Genomic DNA, 25,339 nt, shown 5'->3' with positions numbered 1-25,339 from the left:
GATTTTGTCTGCATTTTTCCCTGCCTGGCCAAGATCTTACTGCGGTAGCAGCTTGTTCTGTCTCTGCAACCTGCGGTTGCAGCTGTACATCCTGCACTTCCTGGCGTTCCCTTGGGGAGTCTACAGATAGAAAGGGGTTGGTCCGTGGGAGGTGATGAAACCACCCACTCCCCGGGGCACCATTCCGTCCCTAGATTGCCCCGTACACCTTGGCTTCCGGGGCCCGGGGCGGGCCCCTGTTCTCGTTTCTCGGCTGCTGTGGCTATCTGAGCATAGACCCCAGGATCATAATTAATTTGTTGATTTATGATAGCATATTGTCCTGAGCCTGTTAACATTTCAAGGTTACGCCGTGGGAAGCCGGCGTCCTGATTGACTCGGGCTAGCTCGCGACACCTCTCTTGATTTTCACTTTTCCACAACAAAAAATCCCCTCCGGACAACACAGCCCTGCAAAGCTGTTGCCAGTCACTAGGTGTCAGCTGATTGGCAGAGAAAGACTCGAAGAGAGTCAATGTAAAGGGAGCATGGGGTCCGTAATTAGTAACTGCCTCCTTTAGTTGTTTAATATCCTTAAAGGCTAAAGGAACATGCACTCTGGCCGGCTGTCCATTGGCATCCAGGTTTTCAATTACTGGAAAAGTTTGGGCTATCTTAGGCTGCCACTGAACACCCCCCCCTTTCTGGGGTTGTCCTCATCCCAATCGGGGTTATAAGGAGGGAGCGCAACAGCGATCGGGGCCGTAGGTGCTTTAAATCTTGACTTCCTCAATCGACCCTCCAGTTCCTCTATCTCCCTTTCCAGTTCCTCCTCCTGCCAGCTGTTACCATGGAGCCCAGTTAGTAACTCCCTTATCTTAGAAATGTAGTCAGCACTGTGAAGCCCAGCTCAAGGCCAGAGGCCTTGTTTACATATTTTTGTGAAAAACTAGTAAGGGAGTGTCCAGTGCCTGGAGTGCTGATTTTTTCAGACAGTGGCCAAGTAAAACAGGGCAACATGAAAATAGGAAGTTTATCTACATTGAACTTTTTTGTAGAGATTCTTTTGCTGAAAGTCCTAAAATCAGCCATGGTGAATATTCTGGAGAAGGTCAGTTAAGACTTTTCTGTGGGCCTGGTAGGGAGGGGGAAGATGAGAAGGCGGGGCTGAGAGCTGCTAGGGTGGATCTAAGAATGAAGAAGGAGATGTGAAAGAATAATGGGAAAGGGGTAAGGACTCTGCCATTTGTTCTTCCTGGACCTGATTAAGGGCCTGTTCACATTCAGCAAGCTGCTCCTTAATCTTCACTTTATCAGTTAAAAGAGCATCCTTTACCAATCTCCATAGAGAGAAAGCAGCAATCGGGACTCTATCCAGACCCTGGTCCCTCAACAACTTTTGGATATCCTGCTTTACCAAATCCCAATCACTGTTATTGAGAAAGCCTCCTGTCAGAAACCAAGGACAAGCCTGGGCTATAGCTTCAACAAATTCGGTTGCTGTCTTGGTTTTTATTCCTGTTCCTTGTTTGCTTAACAGTTCTTTAACTTTGTTGGCCAGACGAAGTTTCACTGTTGAGTTACCCATGGTACATACCCTGTCTCTTTAAATTGTCTTTAAACCAATACTCCCCCTTCCCCTTAGAAGGTGAGCCTCGTCCGCTTACCCCTGCTTTCTGGATCTCGGTGGGACCTCCAGATGCCGCATCCGGCCTCAGGAACCGAGTCCAGCGAGGGACATAGAGGTTAAAAAAAAAAAAAATACCCAGGACATCAAGGTTCTTCATCCAGGAGGAGGCATGTGTGCGCTTTATTGCCACAGGTTGTTGATGGAGAAGGTCGCATAATTAGTGCTTTCCACACTGCCAGAAAGAATTATCTGGGGAGTTTGTTTTTTAAAAACAGATTCACAGGCTCCTTGGGGAATATGATTCATGTATCTGTGTTTTTAACAGTCACCCTTGAGTGGTTCTTATCAGCTACATTTTGGGAAACACTGACATAAGTGATTCCCTTAACTATCACTTCCTCACCTGAAGCATAGTGAGAAGCTGATAAAGCAGAGAAGTTTAGCAGCAAAAGAAAGTAGGTCAGGGCATGAAATCAGGGTTCCCTAATGTGTGGACATTGGTGCAGGTAAAAATGAACACTTATTTAAAAATCTAATGAGAAGATAGTGTTGCATGTAGCTTAGGTTTCTAATTTCCTTAAATTTATTTGCCTAAATATAAGGGTAAAAGTGTGCTTAAATTTAACTTTTAACACAGATATTTTATGGTCTGTGAGAATTCAAGGTTATAAATTTTGATGAGTTGAAAAATGTGTTTTGTGCTTAAATTATGTTATATAGGTGTTCTCTTTCTATAAGAAATCCCTTCCTTCCTTCCTTCCTTCCTTCCTTCCTTCCTTCCTTCCTTCCTTCCTTTCTTTCTTTCGTTTCAGATCTTTAAAGAAGTGACACCAACAGACTTAGGGGTAAAATTGTAAAACCAAGTTATGAGTGGGGACTAAGATAGATGGAGTAGGCTTGAGGTTAGGTAGAATTTGAGGTCTGATAAAGATGATGTAGCCATAAAGGGAGAAAACTGGTTCAACCTAAGTAAAGACAGGATAGGAGATGTGGTTGAAGGAGGACTGTTGAAGGATTCTGGAATGTGAGTTTTGGCTATAAAGTGAGACTTTTTAGTTGAGTCAGTGATTTTTTTTTTTTTTGAGAGAGAGAGAGAATTTTTTAATATTTATTTATTTTTTCTGGTGGACACAACATTTTTATTTTTATGTGGTGCTGAGGATCGAAACCAGCACCCCACGCATGCCAGGCGAGCGTGCCACCACTTGAGCCACATCCCTAGCCCTGAGTCAGTGATTTTAATGTGAGAGAATCTCCTGGACGAATCATCTACTATGTCTGTCTTAAGTATTGTAGACTGATGTTCACACATTTTTTGGCCATTCTACTCTACCTGTCATTGTAATATTTATCCTAAGCATTTGCTATGACATTTTTTTGCTTATAAAAACATTTTAAACTAGTCTTTGATATTAAATTGCTATTAGTCATAAAATAAGAAAACATTCTCCATCGTGTCCCCCTTTGGTCCTGGATGAAATCCCTTCAGGATTGTTGTCTCTTTGGGACCGACCATGGTGCTGACCATGGTGCTGCCTATGTTACTGTCCATGGTACTGCTCATAGTACTGCCCATAGATAGCGTTTGAAATTGTTAGCAGCCTAGGTTTTTTTTTTTTTCCTTTTTCTATTTAGTAGCACCAACCTTAAAGTAAAATACACTTGAAAACTAGAATCAGTGATGATGGTATTTTAGTATACTTACTCAAATTTCTCAGTATGAAGATGACATACATACATGTACCTGTATGTGTATTTACACACACATATATATGCATTATGACATTTTGGCATTGTTTTGGAGTCTTTAATGTACAAAATGGTGGCATAAGTATGCAGATATTTCTTTTTTACTTATTTATTTTTTAATATTTATTTTTTAGGGGCTGGGGATGTGGCTCAAGCAGTAGCGCGCTTGCCTGGCATGTATGGGGCGCTGGGTTTAATCCTCAGCACCACATAAAAATAAAATAAAGATGTTGTGTCTGCCAAGAACTAAAAAATAAATATTAAGAAAATATTTATTTTTTAGTTGTAGTTGGACACAATACCTTTGTTTCATTTATTTATTTTTATGTGGTACTGAGGATTGAACCCAGGACCTGGCCCATGCTAGGCAAGCGCTCTACCACTGAGCAACAACCCCAGCCCTTTCTTTTTATTTTTTAACCATTTTAAAAAATTTTAGATTTGTTATATATGACAACAAAATGCATTACAATTCATATTACACATATAGAGCACAATTTTTCATATCTCTGGTTGTACACAAACCAGATAACGAAGATTTACATCTTCATATTACACATATAGAGCACAATTTTTTTTTTAAGAGAGAGTGAGAGAGGGGGAGAGAGAGAGAGAGAGAGAGAGAGAGAGAGAGAGAATTTTAATATTTATTTATTTTTTCTTAGTTCTTGGCGGACACAACATCTTTGTTTGTATGTGGTGCTGGGGATCGAACCCGGGCCGCACGCATACCAGGCGAGTGCGCTACTGCTTGAGCCACATCCCCAGCCCAGAGCACAGTTTTTCATATCTCTGGTTGTACACAAACCAGATACAAAGATTTACATCCTTCATATCTTCTTACATATATTTAGGGTAATGATGACCATCACATTCCACCATCTTCCCTACCCCTATGCCTCCCCCCTCCCCTTTTCCCCTTTGCCCTATCTAGAGTTCATTTAATCTTCCCATCCCATCCACCAACAGTATATTATGGATCAGCATCCTTATATCAGAGAAATCATTTGGCATTTGATTTTTTGGGGGATTGGTTAATTTCATGTAGCATTATATTCTACAGCTTCATCCATTTACCTTTAAATGTCATGATTTTATTCTCTTTTAATGCTGAATAATATTCTGTTGTGTATATATGCCACATTTTCTTTATCCATTTATCTACTAAAGGGAATCTAGGTTGGTTCCACAGTTTAGTATTGTGAATTGTGCTACTATATACATTGATGTGGTTATGTCCCTGTAATATGCTGTTTTTAAGTCCTTTGGATATAGACTGAGGAATGGGATAGCTGGGTCAAATGGTGGTTCCATTCCCAGTTTTCCAAGGATTCTTCATACTGCTTTCCATGTTGGCTGCACCAGTTTGCAGTCCCACCTGCAATGTATGAGTGTGTGTTTTTCCCTACGTCCTCGCCAAAACTTATTGTTGTTTGTATTCTTAATAGCTGCCATTCTGATTGGAGTCAGATGAAATCTTAGAGTAGTTTTGATTTGCATTTCTCTAATTGCTAGAGATGTTGAACATTTTTTTCATATATTTGTTGATTGATTGTATATCATCTTCTGAGAAGTGTCTGTTCAGTTCCTTGGCCCATTTATTGATCGGGGTTTTTTTTTGGTATTAAGATTTTGAGTTCTTTATATGTTCTAGACATTAGTGCTCTAGCTGATGGGCATGTGGTAAGACTTTGTTCCCAATTAGTAGGCTCACTATTCACCTCACTGATTATTTCTTTTGCTGAGAGAAGCTTTTTAGTTTGAATCCATACCATTTATTGATTTTTGAAATTAATTCTTGCTATGCAAATATTTCTGAAATATGTTTTTTTCACTCAATAATTTGTGTCATGGGCCATCCATCTTTATTAAATATAAAGTTTTTATTTTAATAAAAATTGCTATTCAGTGTTCCACATTCTGAATCTACTGCATTTTATTCATTGTTTCCCTACCGATGTTTTTCAGTGTTTGACAAAAGTATTGCAATGAGCCTTTCTATAAATCCCTTTTTAGGCAAAGGTCAAGGGCATTTCTAGAACAGTGGAATTCCTAAGTAACTCATTAATATTTTACATTAATATTTAAGTATTTTTTCATGATATAGAGGAAACAATCTCTCTGGCCTGTAAAAGTTACTTAGCAAATAACCTGTACTTTCTAGGAAATATTAAGAAGAAATAAAACTTCCAAAATTGGAGCAGGAGAGTATTCTGAAACTTTCAGACATGACTCAAACTTATTCTTTGATCTTTGATACTTTTTCCATTTTAATCAGGCTTTGTTACTTTGCTTTTGAAATATTTAAATATGTTTGCCCCCTTTAAGAGATAGTAAGCCAAATATAAAAATATGATTACACAAGTCATTTAATTCAAAGAATTTACAGAAAATTCTTATACATAACTCAAGTGGTTAGAATATAAGAAATAAGCTTAGAATAGAATTTGGAGTATGAGTGACCACAAAGACTCACCTAGTTCAGTCCTCTTGATTTACAAATGTGATGAATGAAGGCACAGAGAGCTTAAATGATTTATGTGGATTCCTGCTGGATCCATGGAAACTCAGAGACTCAAAAATCCCCTTTGAAGAGAATATTTAGGTTTGCAAACCACTAGAATCTTTGCAACACTTGTTTTGTAATAATGGTAGATCAATTGAAAGCTACACTACAGTGACTTTTCTGTTTAGCTTCTTGCTGTTTTACCATGCTAACTCACAAAAGTGCCATACCTCTTGTCCAAAGAAAATGTAAAAATACAATCTTTTTTTTGACAACTGTAGAAACTTATCAGATGTGACTGGGACTAGAAGTTAATTGTAAACTTGGTTAAAAGCCTTTTCCTGTAGTTTTGGTCTATAGATCGGAGTTCTATGTTGTCTTTTTGTTTTTGTTGTTGTTATTGTTGTTGTTGTGTTTTAAAAATATTTGTAAAGCCTGTGGTTTTTAAAAAATTGTATTTATCTATCTTAATTTGGTATATATGGCAGCAGAATGCATTTTGATTCATTATACACAATTGGAGTACAACTTTTGTGTTGTCTTTTGTACATAAAAACTTCAACTATAATTTCTATATAGATTTTTTTTGAGATCGAAGTAGAGCTTAGACCTTTTGAATCATTTAGAAGTGCAGAATCCTTTTGGATTTTTGTGGATTTCTCCTCTAATATTTTCTGATTTTCTTGTTCATTTTAGTGATGCTTTTTAGGAAAAAAAACTTTTTTAAGATTTTCTTTGAAACTTTCCACTTAGTTTTATAATACCAATTCTAGAATGCCCAAATGTCAAGTTATTATACTACTTAATTGTATGGCATAGTTCCTGTAATAATAAAACTAGCATAAACAGATTAGAAGATGAACATAGTTAATCCATGCTGTGTAGCACTCCAGTGGCACATGAGGAACTTGCAAACTGTGCATTAGGCAAGCCACGTGCAGAGTGGTATATATGGGAGGAGTAAAAAATTTTTGTGAGTCAGCTCAGGGGAGGTTGCTTAGAAGAACTTCTACTGTATTCTAAAGAGACCATTGGCAAATTTTAGGACAGTGATCTATAGGGAACACAGGAGGAATGTAAAGTTTGTATGCATTAAGCCCTATCAAAAAGCAGTGATAAACTTTTTTAAAATTATATTTTAGTTGTAGTTGGACACAATACCTTTATTATTAATTTATTTTTATGTGGTGCTGAGGATAGAACCCAGGGTCTTTCACATGCAAGGTGAACACTCTACTGCTGAGCCACAACCCCAGCCCAGTGATAAACTTTAAAAAAAAAAAAAATTTACTGGACATAATCAAATTTTCTTTTTGGGGAAACTCAAAATGCAAAAATTCCCTTGAAGATTTCTTGGTAGCTTATTCTATTCTTTCTTAATGATCCCAATACATTATGATGTAATGTGATACTTTTTAAAAAAATACACTTTTCAATCTGACTTAAAAATCTGGGGGAGGTGCATGCCACCTCCTTTTTTCCCCCTAGACTCCTTATATACATTCGACAAAGCCTGTAATCCCAGCAGCTCCCAAGCTTGAGGCAGGAGGATTTCAAGTTTAAAGCCAGCCTCAGCAATTTAGCAAAGCCCTAAGTAACTCAGCAAGACCCTGTTTCTAAGTAAAATATAAAAAAAGGGCTGGGGTTGTGACTCAGTGATTAACCACTCCTGGGTTCAATCTCCAGTACAACAATAACAACAACAACAAAAATACAAAAATCAGACTTTGTCCTACAGAAATGCTTCTTTGTAATGGTATGTCATTTAGGAACATTTCTTTTTACCTATTTTTCTAAAGCTATGTTATTTGAACTGTGTGTTATGTAATTAAAGATTTTTGTTGAATAGTTATTATATGATATAAAATTGCATGTATGCTTTAATATTTAAATTGGTGACAGTGTAACCTAAAAGCCATTTTAGAACTTTTTACTTGGCTTGAATAGGAATTTTCTTATCTAAAGATTTTTATATATGCTTGTCTTGCTTCCTTTGTTATTAGCATGGATATCATGGGAATTTTTGCTGTTGTTTCATTTATGCAGTTCATGAATGTATTAAGCACATGAAAAATACTGTTAGACACTGTTAATATAAAAATGAGTTAAAAACATGGCTCTTGTCCTTTTCTAAATTTATTTATTTTTTTAGTTTTTAACTATTTTAATAAATACAATTAAAAAAGACAAAGTTGAAATTTACTTACAAAACTGAATATATCAAGAGTACTATTTTTATGTGACAAATATATAATTACTAATAAAGAAGATATATGTATTTAGAACTACATTCTCACAACTCCCTCTATTTTAAGGCTCTAGAACATCTTTTTATTTATTTATTTATTTATTTATTTATTTATTTTATATATATATTTTTCTTTTCTAAATTTACATGTAAAACTTACTATATTTCCTTGATAGAGTTAGGTGCTCAGTAAATGTTATCATAGCATTAGAAATGTCACATTCTAACTTGCTTTAGAGTAAATCTCCCTATTAAACATATTTCCCAAGGCTTCTTTTTAACCCCCTCCATCTTACTTTCCTGGACAAAAGAATCTACCTACCTCTAACTGTGGTTCTTTCTTGTGTCAAATAAAAATCTTCTTTGGAAAGCACTTGCTATGTCAACTCTACTGGGACTTCTAATATTGTCACATTGTCCTCTGTTTAAAGGAGAAGGAGGAAAAGGTGTGTGCCACCGCACCTGGCTGTTCAGTATTTTCTAATGAATTCAGATGAGGAAGAAAATCTCTAGTGGCTATTATTTTTTAAATCTATGCCTGTGTGTCCCTCTAATGAAGGCTGTATTAAGCCTCTTTTGATCAAGTGCTGTTATGATTCATTTATTTGAAAATTAAGTTACTAGAAACATAGAAAGAATTTTGTGTCCTTATAATTTTTTTTTAAATGCTTCTTTTTTCCCCCTTAGTCTCCTTGTATACATTTGACAAAGCTAAACAGTGTATTGGCACAATGACCATCGAGATTGATTTCCTGCAGAAAAAAAACATCGACTCCAACCCTTATGATACCGACAAGATGGCAGCAGAATTTATTCAACAGTTCAACAACCAGGCTTTCTCAGTGGGGCAGCAGGTAGGTCTAAGTTTTCTTTATTTCCTTTCATTTAATAGGTATTCTAATCCCTGTTGTTATCCAAAATTACTTCTACTTTTTAACAACTGAGAGGAGCTTTACATAGAACAGATATATCCAAGATATGTGATTAAAAAGTAAAGGAGTTATACTTACTAAGCCTGCACAGTTCTAGTCAGAAAAATTTTAAAGTAGCTTTCAGCTTAAGATGTCATATGTAGTTACAGTTGCTTTTCCCTCTGCAAATTTAGGAACATTGCAGATATAAATCTGAGTTTCTTTCTTTCTTTTTAATTGCAGGACATTTGTTTTATTTCTGGGATATCTTTTCCTAATGTATTTCTGTACAAAAAGTAGTTCATGACATCTTTTGGTTATGGATTTGAGAATCTAAAAAAATTGTGTATATATTCATTTTTTTTTTTTTTGTAGAAAATTTAAAGCCAAAACCTTCATTAAAAAACATTTGCCAAGGACTGTGGGTATACCTCACCAAGTTGTGCGGGTATACCTCACCAAGTTGTGCGAAGCCCAGGGTTCAATTCCAAGCACAGCCAAACAAAGAAATAAAAGAAGACATTTGTCAGTATTGTCCTTTATTTGGACTTCAGTTAATATCACATAATTAACCTCCTAAGAAAGATTCTTCTTTTTTTCAAAATTTTACTTAAATGTGAGTTCATATGAGCATTTTCTTTTGACCTTCCCATCACATTTGTCTCCTTCTTAGTGACTTTCTTAGTCATTTCAGACTCCTTCCTCATACCTTAGCTCCACAGCAGCAGTTCTAAGGTGTGGTCCAGAAGAGACCCTGGGGTTCCCTGAGACCTTTTCAGGGATCTACAAAGTCAAAACTACTTTCATAATAGTGCCAAGATGTTTTTGTCATGTTCCTTGTATTCTTCCACAAGTATGTGGTGGAGGTTTGCTGACTATGTGGTTTGTGCTAGCACAGTGCACTGACTTTTGAAGCAGATGTGAGGTGCTTGCCATAAACCAGACATCAAAGAAATTTAGAAAAATGTGACAGCACCACTCTTCTCACTGTAACTACATATGACATCTTAAGCTGAAAGCTACTTTAAAATTTTTCTGACTAGAATTGTGCAGACTTAGTAAGTATAACTCCCTTACTTTTTAATCACATATCTTGGATATATCTGTTCTGTGCAAAGCTCCTCTTATTTTTGTTTCAGAAAATAGGTTTTTTTTTAAATTAAAAATGTTATTTATGTTAACACATAATAGATTTATCATTATTAATTTTAAATTAATGATAAAGTTTTTTGTTCTAATAATCTCTAATATGATGAATGTCAGTGGGTCTAATCCACATAAACAAAAGCTCTTTGGAGTCCTCAGAATTTTTAGTAGTATATAAAGGCATTCTGAGATTAAAATGCTTGAGATTTGCTGTTCTCTAGCATTCTGATCCCTAATGGCTTAGAAATGCCATGTGGGAAGTACTCTGACGTAAGTGGACCCAGTGCTCCACTGGTGCAGTTTTGTTTTGAATGGTCTAGAATGCTCCCCCAAATGCCATTTAGCTGATAATTGTTAACTACCTGTCCATTGGTTTGGGGGCTATGCTTTATCCCTTACGGATTCCTGCATATTTTGGCTAATAATTATATGCAGATTACCTACCTAAACTTTATTGTTTTTACCTTTGCCTTTAGCTTTAGTATCTTAGTAAAAAATGCTTAGAAGAATGTTTAATAGAAAATGCTTTGGTGTTTGTTTTCATTGTAAACTCAATAACATGTATGTGTCAATAAATACATGAAAGAAAACACTCCAGAATAAAGAAAAGTAAATATCTTAGCCCAAATCACTATTCCTAGTATTTACTCTCATTTGTAGTGGTTAGTAGTAGTACTTTTGTACTCCAACTCATGGAAGAGGGTCTAGATTGTAGAAGGCACTCAACAAGTACTTGGTGAATTAATGATTAAGCATTCCGAGCTGTTTCTGCATTTGTGTGGCAGGCATTTTGTACAATCTAAAGCATGAATTTTATTTTATTTTATTATTTTTTAAAATTTATTTATTTATTTATTTTAGTTATCGGCGGACACAACATCTTTGTTTGTTTGTGGTGCTGAGGATCGAACCCGGGTCGCACGCATGCCAGGCGAGCGCGCTACCGCTTGAGCCACATCCCCAGCTAAAGCATGAATTTTAGAGTCATACATCCGGGCATTGTTTACTGTGACTCTGAGCCTCATTGCTTAGAATTTCTATTCCCGAGAATGTTTGGCAGAATTCATTATGTAACCTCCTAAAGTGTTTGATCCCTAGCAGATAATAAATTGTAGTTCCCTTTTATTCTCATTGGCTATGTAAGTAGTGTGCTGGTGGAGCATATTCAGAGAGGTAAAAACTGGTTTTCTGCATTTGGAAAACATTGGTGATAATGTGAGAATCAGGCCATTATATCATGAAATAAAATTTCTCCCCTTATCTCTTTTCTACATAGCTTGTGTTTAGCTTCAATGAAAAGCTTTTTGGTTTACTGGTGAAGGATATTGAAGCCATGGATCCTAGCATCTTGAAGGGAGAGCCTGCAACTGGTAAAAAACAGAAGGTGTGCTTTGTTTCTAATCTTTATTAAATAACCTTTGTGACTTTGTGATGTGAATTGTGCAGATTAATATAATTTTCCTAACTATTTACTTGCTTTGCATTTTTTCATATGGTGAATTTTCTTTTTGGTAGGGAAAAAATGCTTTCATAAAGCATTGTTACTAATATACAAATTAAAATATAGTTATTTGCAGACCTAATAGTAATTTGAGGCTTGTATAAGTATTCATAATCTTAGCTGAATGAAGATATTATTTTTGTTTTCCCATTTTTTAATTGTTGCATTAGAACTGTACACAATGGTGGGATTTGTTACATATTTGTATTTGCACATAAACAATATTAATTAAAGATGTTTATTATAAATAAAGAAGAAGAGCATTATTGAAATAAAGCATGTAGCAATTATAGGATGTATATAAAAAAAGTAAAAGTGACTCAAATAATAATGGGGGAGATTTGCTTTGCACAGAAAGTTCATTTTTTCTTCATTTTTTGCCTTGCATTGAGAAGTCCAAAAGTCTGCTATTAGCCTATTAATTATTATCTTTCTGTGTAGATTGAAGTAGGACTGGTTGTTGGAAATAGTCAAGTCGCATTTGAAAAAGCAGAAAATTCATCACTCAATCTTATTGGTAAGAGAGACAGTTTTAAAAAATTCCAAGTGAAATGGAACTATTATTAAATGTGATTCAACTAAAGTGATTTTCAAGCAGGGAAGGAAAAGAGGGGAATATCCTTCCTGTGAGATGGCTTATCCCAAAATCATGGCATATTTCATATTTGTCAGATATTCTGATGAAAAAGTTTAAAATCTTCATCTGGATCAGTGTTATCCAAATAGAATATCCAAATACAATATGAAACATGCAATTTTAAATTTCCTAATAGCTATACTAAAAATAAGTAAAAAGAAACAATGAAATTAATTTTTTAACTTTAAATTTTCTGATAATTTTAGGCTTATAGGAGATTTGCAGAAATAGCTCAGAGAACTACTATCTACCTTTCACAAACTTCCTCTGATGTAAACATCTTAAATAACCCTGTATAGTTAACAAAATTAAGAAATTAAGAACAGTAGCTCATTAAAATAGCAGTTTCAATGCTACTAACTAAACTATAGACTTTATTTGGATTTCACCAGTTTTTCCCATTATGTTCTTTTTCTGGTCCAGGATCATCTGATATTGCATTTAGTGTAGTTTCTCAGAATTTTATTATCTTTCATGACCTTGAAAACTGGTCAATTATAACTGGTCATCTGGTGGTTGTATTAAATGAGATACTGTCATCACTTTTATTAGTGATCAAAGGATGAATGCTTTGGACTATGTTCATAGTCCATCCAGTTCCATTCTTGTTCTTTAGCCCTGCTTTTTTAAAAATATTTTTTTAGTTGTAGCTAGATAGGATACCTTTATTTATTTTTATGTCGTGCTCAGGATTGAACCTAGTGCCTCATACATGTGAGGCAAGCACTCTGCCACTGAGCCACAATCCCAGCCCAGCCCTACTTTTATTATATTAAAATAATGCAATTTAGTATTGAAGAACAGTAGCTCATCAAAATAGCAGTGCTATTAACTGAATAATAATTCTTACTTTTGATCAATTTAACTATGTTCATGTCTACTACATTAGAAAGTAGAGGGTTTTCATTGATTGCACACTACTGCACACTATCATTTTCAAGTTTATGTAACTTTCTCTACATGTGTGGCCTATTTTCTTGGTCCATCAATTTTATTTTATCTTTTATTTATTTTATCTTATTGTTTATATTAATTATAAAATATAGATAGACATTCCCTTTAAAACAACTCATATTCTAAATTTTTATTTTTATACTGTGTTTTATAATTTTTTGAGTGTTTTTTTTTTTTTGGTTTAACATTTTTCAAGCATCTTAAGTATACCTCTACATATAATTTTTTATGACTATATAATGTCATTTTATAAATGCTGGGTATGTTCCAATATATTTTTGATCCAACACACATATTTATTTATTTATTTATTTTTACAACTTTTGTTAAGATATTTTATCTTAAGGGCATTGCATAACTTTCACACAATGCAGGTATTTCCAAGTAATCCAAGCAAAGGTGTGATAGGCTTGCAGTGAATTTGACCACAAGAGGGCAGTAGAATGTAAGCAAAATATTTTTGATAGCCTAAAAGAAATCTCAAAACTCTAACCATAAAATTTCTTTAATGTGATATTTTAAACTTTTTAAAATATGATATTTTCTTCCCTGACTGTATAAAAACTATGTTCTTATTTTTTGTTGTTGTTGTTAATAGTAGAGTGTACTAAGGTAACTTGTTCTTTGTATGTGAAATAGTAAATGTGATTCTGTTAAGTTACTTTAGGTGGCACTCTGACATTTAAATTAGATATTTTTTACCCTTGTAAGGGAATCTGTAAACATGAATTTTGTAGTCAATGGTCTTTAGAGTGATTTTAGACTTTTGTGGACATTTGAAAAAAAGCAAATAAGACATCAAACTCACTAGTGTATCTTCTTAGGCTAAGGGGGGGTTACGTACTGATTATAAGCTTAATCTAGACAAGTACATGTATTTTTAAATATAACTTAACTTTTTAAGAGCTTTCAGAGATTGCTAGATTTCCGTTGCCTTTCTAGCAACTAGTGTTGTCTTCATTTGATATGCATGTGGTGTTTCTAATAATCAACCAAGTTAATTAATTTGGTTAGATTAAAGGCTAGTGAAAACAAGTTCTGTGAATTGATGACAAGTAGACTATAGCATAAGTTTAGCTAGTCATTTTGAAAATTTATTACTTACCATAAATGCAACCAAAGTAGATAAAGCAAACTCACTCCTTTTATTAGAAAATCCTCTAAGGGTATGTTCTTCTTTGAATAAGGGTAGCTTGTCTGTTCACTTGAGATGACCAGAGAGTATCTATCTGTGTTTTTACACTTGGAGGTGAAGTTGTTGTTTCATATTTGATTATATTTATTTAACATAGGCAAATCTAAAACCAAGGAAAATCGCCAATCTATCATAAATCCTGACTGGAACTTTGAGAAAATGGGAATAGGAGGTCTGGACAAAGAATTTTCAGACATTTTTCGACGAGCATTTGCTTCGCGCGTATTTCCTCCAGAGATTGTGGAGCAGATGGGTGAGTTCAAAAGGGAAAATTTCATAAAAGTTTATATTTTTAAAAAATTAAATGATAATCTCTTTTCAGTGGTTTTGAAATTATTCAAATCTGCCAAAATATTTTTTTCAGTTTTAACTTTTTTTAAAAAATAAGTTTTTTGAAAATTTTTCAGAATCTTTAATTTTATGGTAAAATCATAGAAATAATATTTGGGTTGTTCAACTTATTTAGTTAGTTTAGAATTTTTTTTCCATAGGGCATATTTAGAAATTTTACCTGATTCTAAAGATTCATTATGGGTCAGGTTTACCCTGCTGAATAATCATTATCTATGATTATTATTGTTATTATTAATCATTATCTATGCTGCTGCTTTTTTTTTTTTTGGTACCATCGCATTATCTCATTAGTATATCTTCATACCTGATAGATGGATACATGGCATGTTTTTAAATTAGATAAGCTTGATCCAAAAAGACAAATTCAGGATATACACAGGGGTTTCCATATTGCATATAAAGAAATGCTCTATGCATTTATCATTTTCCTCTTGAAGGTTTATTTAATTTATCTGTGTGAAGTGACTTTATTTGCCCAGTGGAAATGCTGTCATGACTGCTTTCATATCCATATCATCCGCTGGATTGGAATGTGAGCAACAGAATATCTGAGAAAGGAATTTATAACATAATAGCTTCTGGCAGTCTATTAGTGTAAAAACAGGATCTAGAAAAACAGAGGGAATACAAATATGTTACTCCCCTTCCCTCATCATTCTTTCTCTTTAAATTGCTACTGGGAGATAAAAGTATATTCATCATGGTGGGAATAAGAACTGCTTTTTAGGCACTAAGTACTTGGATTGTATTAGCCCCCTATTGTTGATAGCTTTTCTGCCTGGTCGCTCACTCTAAGAAATTACAGGCACGGCACACACCTGTTCACTGGGTAAAGGTCGAGTTTGGAATTGGATTAAGAGAAAATGACAGAGACCCTCATCACCTGAGTTTTATACACCTTGAAATGACAATAGCATACTTTTTATCTGAAAGATACAAAGGCCAAGTCCATAAAAAACAGAATTCTAATTTGGAAAATAGTAAAAAGTGGGATAACTCACTATCATGGTAGTGTATTTTAAGGCACAATAAATCCAGAAAAGTTTTTGATCCAGACATGGAAATATTGTTTAAGTGTATTTGGGTGAAAGCAGAGTTGAAAGGATGATTCCAAATGTTTTAAACTTTTCATATGAAATATTTTTATTGGTTTTCAGGATTGAGACCTAGTGATTCAATCTCTGAACATTTATACTATCCAGCCAACAAATAAAAAAAAATAACTACATTTGTAGTAAGCTGTGTCTTTGATTATAAATATTTTCTGTTTGGAAGCTCTTGAGGATTTCGTTATTAGACGTTAGTTTCTTGTTGGTATGTTATCCAGATCCTGCTCCTGAGGGCCTGTCTGGGGTAACATACATAGTTAATACATAAAAGAGTAAAACTCCTACCAGTCTGTGACTTTGTCAACTGTACAAGAGTTTGAAATTCAATAAAAATAGGTTTAGAATTTATTAGTGAACTTAACCTGTTTCTAGTATTTGTATCTAAATGAGTTAAATTATGGTTGTATGCCTTTTATTATTCACGTGCTTTTTAACTAAGGACAGTGGATTTGAATTTTGTGAGTGCTACTGTCCAGAACCTTTCTTTTGGATTTGTTTTTTCTAAGATGTTTACATTAATTCAATTATACAAAATATAAGTTTTGTTGTTTTTAAACAAAAGTCATGTATTTTCTCTTTATGGCTTTTTGCTTTTAAGAAGCATGCATTATCAATTTGATTTAAAAGTCAGTTAGTGTAAAGCTACCTTGGCTTTTTAGCTGAATAGAATAATCATTATTTCTTTATTCTAAATGAAGTTTCTGAAAATCTAAAAAAAAATTAAGCTACTTTTTTATGGCTAAATGACGGAGAAATAATTCTCTTGCTATGTATGTGTCATTCCTCATTATCTAATAGAAGCTTCTCCCCCCCCCTTTTGAATTCTGGGGGAATTAGACAGTAAAATTCTTCCTTGCACTCCAGATACACTTTGGTTATAAAGTTCTCATTAAGTTGGTAAAGGTATGTAAAAATGAAAATTGCTGCATTTGGATAGAATATAAATAAAATTATACAAGTGTCTCTTATGCGTACCCTGCATTCTTTCACTCTGCCAAGTAGGAACAAAATTGGCTGATTGTTTTTTCTTACTCTTTGTTAACTAAATAGGCAAAACTATGGTTTTGGATTCAATTAGACACTGGGTATGGTCGGTTAAATCAATTCAAATAAAAATATTAGAAAGGAATAATTTATGTAGGTTATAAGGCTTTTTGCTTTAAGCAGATAACTTTATTTTTGACTAAGAACAAATCATTATCTTACATGGAATCTGGAGAACTTCTACTTTGTAAACGGGAATTTTAACCAAATGGAGTTTTTGCCTATATATATCAGTTTTTCAAATTTACAAAATGATAAATTTATAATTTTCTTCTGTCATTGTGTTTATGAGATTGATCACAATGCTTCTGGGTAGTATAGTTCTTTCCTTTTGCTTGTAAAACTTCGTGTTTCCTTTTCAAAATTAAAAATGTAGGTTAGTTACACACAAAATATTGCTGTGGGGGTAAAGAAGACTAAATGACTTAACCAGAGGCCCACAATTATGCAGGAAAATTAGGGATCAAATGATGTGACACATATAAAAATAACTGTCATAGAATTTCCAATCTCTTGAAGTACTTTCAGATACATAGTGTACACCGTCTTGCTTTTGTTATATCTTTGAAGAATTAAAACCAAGAAAATCCTTAAAGAGAAAAGGAAATCACATAAAGCCAGACAGACAGAGGGATAGAGGCTATCTGTAAAAATAGGAAAGGAATGACTTTGGGGGACTATCACCTGAGGCATTTGCTGTTGTTTTAATCAGGATAGCTACTTTTTTCTTGTCTGTAGCCCAAGTGTAGCAGCTGTTCTTTGGAAGTATGTGGAAATATTAGCAAAGAAAACAAGACCTGTACCTTTATGTTAGTGAGTACTAAGTAGGTATTTAGTTAAAATGTCCTCCAACCCCCCAACAATAGATGTTTAATTAGAAATGACCTTAAATTATTACTTTGTGGGATAACATTCAGCGCCATGAATCCTAGGGTAGAAGTGAGCATCAGAAGTTGGTGTCTGAAAGTTCAGGTAAATAAGAGCAGCAAGTGGATTGCTGCCCTTGAGCATTTTCAGATGCAATTGAATATATTCTTCTGTTCAGATATTACCACACTTGTTCCCCACGTGCAATTTGTAGAGAATGCTCATGATAAATAACTGACTGATGAATTACTGAATTCTCATTGTAGCTCTTTTGTTGGCAAAGAGAATTTCTGCAGAGAAACTTCATTTTTCAGCATCCCTAGCAACAATCTCTGAATAGTAACTGTCAAAACAAAAAGCTAAATTCTTTTCAATGAACACTGGAATAACTGCTAAATGTAATCTGGGGAGTAGGTCTGTAGTTACCCAAAGAAAGGAGCTTTGGCAGAAGAGCTAGAAGAGAAAGGGTATAGAGACTGTAGGTCTCTGCCTCCCTGTCTTTCTAGAATCTTCAGGCTCTGGACGCGCAGGCCACCTAGCGGGGAAGAATACCCCTTGTTGTGGTCTTGTGCCCCCATTCTTTGAAACTGAAGCTGTGTTCTTTTTGGTTGTCTTTTCCCTGTGCTTTCCTCTCTAAGCCCATTTTCAATCTGTATTTTTAAGGTTTCTTTTGAAATTCAAGAGGAAAGCAACTCTTTTTTCTGATATCATAAGTAAAACTGTAGTTCATCTATGAAGTAGAGCTGTGGAGAAGATAAGGAGCCTTTCAATCACACCCAGACATCTTTCACATGCTAAGAACAGTGCAAATAAAACGTAGTGGAAGAAAGGGCACCAAGGTTTTGTGTGAGCCATATTTGGGAGAAAGGGAGTTCTGGCTAAGATTAACATAAACACTGACACTCTTAAAATGCATTTTCACACCCCCACTCATGAGGAGAGATTGCAATTTAAATGGGGGTTAAGACATCTAGCCGAACTCCAGGGCTCTGTAAAAGGAACCCTAAGGCTAAAGAGCTTATCTGAAATTTGAAAAAAAGAGAAAAAAAATGAAGCTTTCTGACATTCATCTTTTTTCCTTGTATTAGTCATAACTTGCTTTTCAGCTATATTTTAGGTTTTGAATGCCAGCCTGACATCTGTTCAAGTCTGCCTGCAATTTATTAGCAGAGAAAAAGAAAGCAGTTGCTTAGTAGTAAGATATACAAAACTTTTCCCTTCTGATTTTTCATTAACTGCTTATGGATGATACCTGAATATGAAGAATGTACTAATTTACTAATTCTTACTTTAGATCAAGAAATTTATAAAATTTTTTAATTAGAAGAAAATGGCTTCTGACCATGTGATTTCTAAAATCTCTCCAGCAGGGTTTAGAGACAAAGCATATAGCCTAAAAATATTATAGGTAACTTTTTATAAATCGAAAATTTTACTTTGAATTTATACTTGAATAGAAATATGTAGTTATGCCTGTATCTCAAAGTCAAACTATGTAAATTCATTTGGCCTTTTTTTAGTTATGGACAGACTTTAAGAAATAAATCTTTTGGAGGGGTAGAGTTGTTTACAGAGTCACCAGTGGATTAGATTTCCTGGTAACTACAGTTTAGTTACTTACAGATAAGCAGTTGGGTCACTACCAAGTTGAAGTCTAAGTCTTAACCTGAATGTCCATTGGTAGGGAAATGATTAAATAAACTATGATATATCTACATTATAGAATATAACAGAGCCTAGCTTAAAATGAAATAGCTCCAAATGAACAGACATAATTGTGTTAATAAATACATAAAACTAAAAGTAAATGCATCATAAACTCAGGACATGTTAAATTGAAAAAGTTGTTTACTTCTGTGAAAGGAAGTTAGAGGAATGAAGGGAGACTTTTGTTCTTTTACTATATTATCCCCCTCTTTGTGTTTTACTGTGGTCTTATATCTCTAGTGTATAACTTAAAAAGCAAACAAACAAAAAGATAATGTCACAGGCTATTTCTCTTTTGTATCGGCCATTGGCACAGAGCAGGCGGGGCACAGGTATGTCCTGTGACCTTCACAAAACTTTCAGTGGAAGAGAAGCGCCAAGGGTTATGGACCTGGATTCTAAGGACTTTGATGACAGAGGATAGAAAGGACACCTATCCTACTTTACTAAAAAGAGAAAAGCAGTTTCTCCATTCATAACAAACAGCTTCCTCCCGGTACTGTCTGGGTTATAGTGATGGTTGTAAGTAGTATGTCTTCCCTCCAAACAAGGGAACCTTTGCATCTTTAGGTGGCTGAGGAAGCAGTGGAGGGGAGAAGGGAGAAGGTATCTTGTGGGGAACTGTTCACAAATTTCTTTTCAATCTTTTTTTTTTTTTAAATTTGTTTATTTATTTTTTAGTTTTCGGCAGACACAACCTCTTTATTTGTATGTGGTGCTGAGGATCGAACCCAAGCCGCACGCATGCCAGGCGAGGGCGCTACCACTGAGCCACATCCCCAGCCCTATCTTTTCAATCTTAAAAAAATCATTCTATCGACAAATTTCACTTCTGTGACTCCTCAGTAAAATGATATTTTCTTCTGTCTTATGTTTAGGTCAGTGATGATAATGATGATGTTTAGTGGGAGACACTGTTCTAAATGTTTTACTTATTATTTTGTGAATTAATTTATTTAATCCTCACAAAAACCTTATGAGGTAGATGCTATATTGCTCCCGTTTTGTGGAGCAGGAAACTGAATCTCAGAAAGGTGGAGTAACTGGTCCAAGGTTTATACTTAGTAAGTGATAGTATCAGATTTGAACCCAGGTGCTTTGGACTCCAGTCCATGCCCTTAACCCTTATACTGTACTTTCGTGAAGCCCATCATGTGAAACCATTACAGTGGGTCTTACTAACCCCATTTTGGGGGAACTTGGAGGCACTCTGAGGTTTTCAATCCAGCCAAGGGTTTTTAATCATGGCACCATGGACATGTTGGGTCAGATGGTTATTTGTAGAGGTTGACTGCCTATGCATTGTAAATAAACTACTTTTCTAGTAATCTGATATATTCAAATTGTTATGAGCTTAAGAGCTCAAGAGACACCAAGAATCTATGGTAGGTAATGCCCAACACATAGTACCAATTTTTTCTTTTTTTTTTTTTTAAATATTTTTTTTTATTATTATTTTTTTTTTATTGGTCGTTCATAACATTACATAGTTCTTAATACATCATATTACACGGTTTGATTCAAGTGGATTATGAACTCCCGCTTTTACCCCGTATACAAATTGCTGTATCACATCAGTTACCCTTCCATTGACTGACATATTGCCTTTCTAGTGTCTGATGTATTCTGCTGTCTTTCCTATTGTCTACTATCCCCCCTCCCCTCCCCTCCCCTCCCCTCCCCTTTTCTCTCTCTACCCCTTCTACTGTAAATCATGTCTTCCATTTGTATTCTCTTGACTTACCCCTCCTTACCTCTTATATGACATTTTGTATAACCCTGAGGATCGCCTTCCATTTCCATGCAATTTCCCTTCTCACTCCCTTTCCCTCCCACCTCTCATCCCTGTTTACTGTAAATATTCTTCTCAAGCTCTTCGTCCCTACCCTGTCCTTGTTTACACCCCTTATATCAAAGGAGTCATTTGGTATTTGTTTTTTAAAGATTGACTAGCTTCACTTAGCATAATCTGCTCTAATGCCATCCATTTCCCTCCAAATTCTATAATTTTGTCATTTTTTAATGCAGAGTAATACTCCATAGTGTATAAATGCCACATTTTTTTTATCCATTCATCTATTGAAGGGCACCAATTTTTTCATGTTTTTTAAAGTACTTATTATCGCATAATACACAAAGGCAGTGGTTGCTACAGGTACGCCAGCTAAGTTCTGTCTTAAGTGAGTTGCCAATCTAAAGATGAAATATAAATATTAAATAATTATTTAAAAGTTAAGCAACATAACCCAACAAATGATATCAAAAGCCAGAACATGATTAAATCCCAACTAAGTGATACAGATGAAAAGTTATTTAGGAGTTTAAAGAGAATTACTGAAGACTTCCTGGAGGAGAGAGAGCTTGAGTGAGGTCTTAAATGCTGAGTAGTTTTGAATAGGAGGAAGAAAGAGACTGCTTTCTGTATTCTGGGAAGAGGGACACACTAAGCAAGGTATAGACTTTACAACTTAAACCAGTTTTACAGACCTATTGTTGGAAAGAAACAGAAAGTAAGGCTGAAAGTCAAGTTGGAGTTGTGTTGTGGAAATTGATGAATCAGAAGATGACATTTTTTCCTAAATACTATCCCTGTTAAAGCTTGTAGTCAGGCTCTGGGCTTCTCTGTGCTTCTTCTGCACATCTATATTCATAAAATCTAGTCATTCTGTAATTCTTAATGTATTGTAATTATTCATTTGCATTATACTCCTAAGGCAAGGTTTCCCAACCTTTTTGTGGGTACTGAGGATTTATCCCAGGGACAATTACCACTGAGCTACATCTCCAGCTCCCCACCCCCTTATTTTTTTATTTTGAGACAGGTTCTCACTAAATTGCTTATGGCCTCATTAAGTTGCTAAGACTGGCCTTGAACTTGTCATCCTCCTCCCAAGCTGCTGGGATTACAGAAGTGCACCACCGTATCTGGCTAGCTGGATAATTCTGTTGTGGGGGCCTGCTTTGTGCATTGTAGGATGTTTCACAGTATATCTGTCTTCTATCCACCCAGTACCAGGAGTTGTTCCCCAGTACCCTATACCATGTAGCAATTAAAAAAAAAATTATGGGTAGTAGAATCATCCTGCACTGAGAGACACTATTCAAAGGCCTTTGGTGGTACAACCATAATGTCTTCTTTGCAACTTCAGGGTTGTTTATGATCTACAGGTTGTTGTTGGACTAAGAACCACTGTTACCAGTGCATGATAAGGTAAATATTGGAGATCAAGATAAACTTTCATGGCAATTTCACATTACTATAATGTTTTAAAATGGTATTTTACAAAAATATTTTAATTTGTTGAAAATTTTAAAGGAAACAAAAACAACATCTGGATCTTAGTTCAAGAAATACTGCCATACATAAATATCTATTTAAAAATGAAAATTTAGGGTCTAAGGGTGGCTTAGTGGTAGAGCACTTAACTAGAGCCCATGTGAGGTCTTGGGTTCAATATCCAGCACTGATTAAAAAAGAGAATGAATTTTTTGATCAATTGATTTTAATGGGAAGCTATTTGAGAATTTTCAGCAGTGGAATAATGCAATTAAAATTAATGTTGTAGGATAATTGAGATGATTATTCTGCTGGCAAAGATTGCCCTGGGGAAGAGGTAAAGAACTGAATAGTTTGGGAGACCAGTGGACTGTAGTAGTCTGGTAGTGTGGACATAGAACCTGGATTAGGGCGATGGTTTTGAGAATGGAATGGGAAGAACTGATATGAGAAATATTATAAAACAAAATTGGCCAAATTTGGTGATAAGTTATTGTGGGTGACCGATTTGAAGGCAAAACTCAGGTCTTGCAAGAAAATGTTAGAAATAAGAAAATCACAAGGACCCAATTATGGAGGATTGAAGAATGTCCCTACACATATTTTCAGTCCCATAGGAAGTAGAAGCTGACTTGAAGATAGCAAGGAACAATTGTTGACAATTTCCTGGAGGCTAGCTTCAATCAGTCTACATGTTTAAGAAGCATACAATTGACCATTATTTCTTGAAATTGTGTGTGTGTGTGTGTGTGTGTACACACACATCAGGGGTCTCAACCACTGAGCCACATCCCCAGCCCTTCTTCTATTTTGAGATGGGTCTCACTGAGTTGCTTAGGGCCTTGCTAAGTTGCTGAGGTTGGCTTTGAACTCATGATCCTCCTGCCTCAGCCTTCCCAGTTGTTGGGATTACAGGTGCGCGCCATCACGCCCAGCCTGAATATCCTCTTTACTTGACTTCCTTTGCTTCAAGGTTTTCTGGTTTTCCCTTTACCTCTCTGCTGCCTTTTTTCTGTATTTTTTCTGTCCCTTTAGATCTTTGGGTTCCTCAAGAGTCTTAGACCTACTTTTTTCCTCACTCTAATTATTCTTCCCCAAATTGATCATATGTACTTCCATAGTATCTTTTTGCCATTAACTCTCAAATATGCATATTCTTACTCTGTCACAAGTGTAGAGGATGGATTTTCACCAACATAACCTGTTGTCTATCTCATGAGCATGCAGTAAGTTCAAAATTAATCTCATTCAATTGCCTCCTATTTCTCTCTAGGCATGCTTTCACTTCTGTGTTTTTGTCTCTGGTAATATGCTAGCTAAAGATTTGGGCTTTTATAACTCCTCCTCTCTTTCCCTCAGTCCTCATTTTCAGTAAGTCACAGAATAGACAGTCAATTCTGTAATCTCACTGTATCTCAAATCCACCCAGTTCTTTCCATCTCACCCTGCCACTCTTTCTTCAGGACACCATTATCTCTTGCCTGAATTGCTCCATAAGCCTTCAGCCTTGCCCTTCTCTAATCCATTCTCCACACTGTAACTGAAGTGATTTTATTAAAAAGGCAAGTCTGATCCTGTCACTCCACTGGTTCAACTCTTTAGCAGATGCCCTTAACTCCTTCCACACTTTACAAGCCCTGTGTGATCTGGCATCTGCCAAACTTCCCCGCCTCATCTCAGCCTATGCCCCTCCCCTGTATTCTGGGTTCCAGCCAGCCTGTGCTATTTTCAGTTCCTCTAATTTGCCATGCTACTGTCTCTTACCTCTGATTTCTAGGGTATGTTTTCACCATGTCTTTACTCGATTTCTGTTCATCCTTCAGGCCTTAGATTTGATCTTACTTTTTCTAGAATGCTTGGACTTTAATATTCTTCCTATATATCCCAACAATTCGATAAATTCCTTTATGCATTATTACATTGTATTACAGTTACTTATTACATGAATAAGTTCCAGACTCTCAACGTATACCCCATATTTCTACCTTTGTGAACACAATGTAAATTCAGTAAGAGTCCTTCTTCATTTTGGTCACTGCTATTACTACTTCCAGCATGGTGCCTGGCTAAAAATATAAAATTTATAGAAATGCATAAGTACCAAGAACTTGATTAAGTAGAACACTTGGACAGTTAGGCCCAAGCCCTGCCCTCAAGATGCTTACAGTCTCTTTGTGAGTAACAGTAACACTGTTTATACATGGGAGAGCAGTATTATGTACTGCATAGTATACATAATATACATCATGACCATGTAGGGAAACAGCAGAGGTATCAAAGGAGTAAGCACTGAGCCATGTCATTTAAAAGTCAAAGCATAGGGCCAGGGTTGTGGTTCAGTGGTAAAGCGCTTGCCTAGCATATGTGAGGCCCTGAGTTCAATCCCCAGCACCACAAAAAAAAAAAAAAAAAAAAAAAAAATTGAAAGCAGATATGATGGTTATAGGTCATTATTAAGTCTACTTAAATCCTTTTATTAAAGGATAGATATTATTGGCAAAGACCTCTTGGATTAGTCCCAAATG

At 35.3% G+C, this 25,339-nt stretch overlaps 1 protein-coding gene across 1 annotated transcript in view; it reads left to right on the top strand.

Moving 5' to 3' along the window:
* Positions 1–25,339, top strand: part of Nsf (N-ethylmaleimide sensitive factor, vesicle fusing ATPase) — a 155,368-nt gene that overhangs the window by 42,033 nt on the left and 87,996 nt on the right. The window contains exons 5-8 of the mRNA XM_026408235.2: positions 8,800–8,966; positions 11,446–11,553; positions 12,112–12,187; positions 14,554–14,709. Coding sequence (XP_026264020.1) covers positions 8,800–8,966; positions 11,446–11,553; positions 12,112–12,187; positions 14,554–14,709 — 507 coding nt within the window. The remainder of the gene's footprint in view (positions 1–8,799; positions 8,967–11,445; positions 11,554–12,111; positions 12,188–14,553; positions 14,710–25,339) is intronic.

This window comes from Urocitellus parryii, chromosome 7 (genome assembly GCF_045843805.1).
Source record: "Urocitellus parryii isolate mUroPar1 chromosome 7, mUroPar1.hap1, whole genome shotgun sequence".
NCBI classification, from domain to species: domain Eukaryota; kingdom Metazoa; phylum Chordata; class Mammalia; order Rodentia; family Sciuridae; genus Urocitellus; species Urocitellus parryii.
Note: the sequence above shows the minus strand (reverse complement) of the source record. Positions and strands in the feature narration are given on the sequence as shown.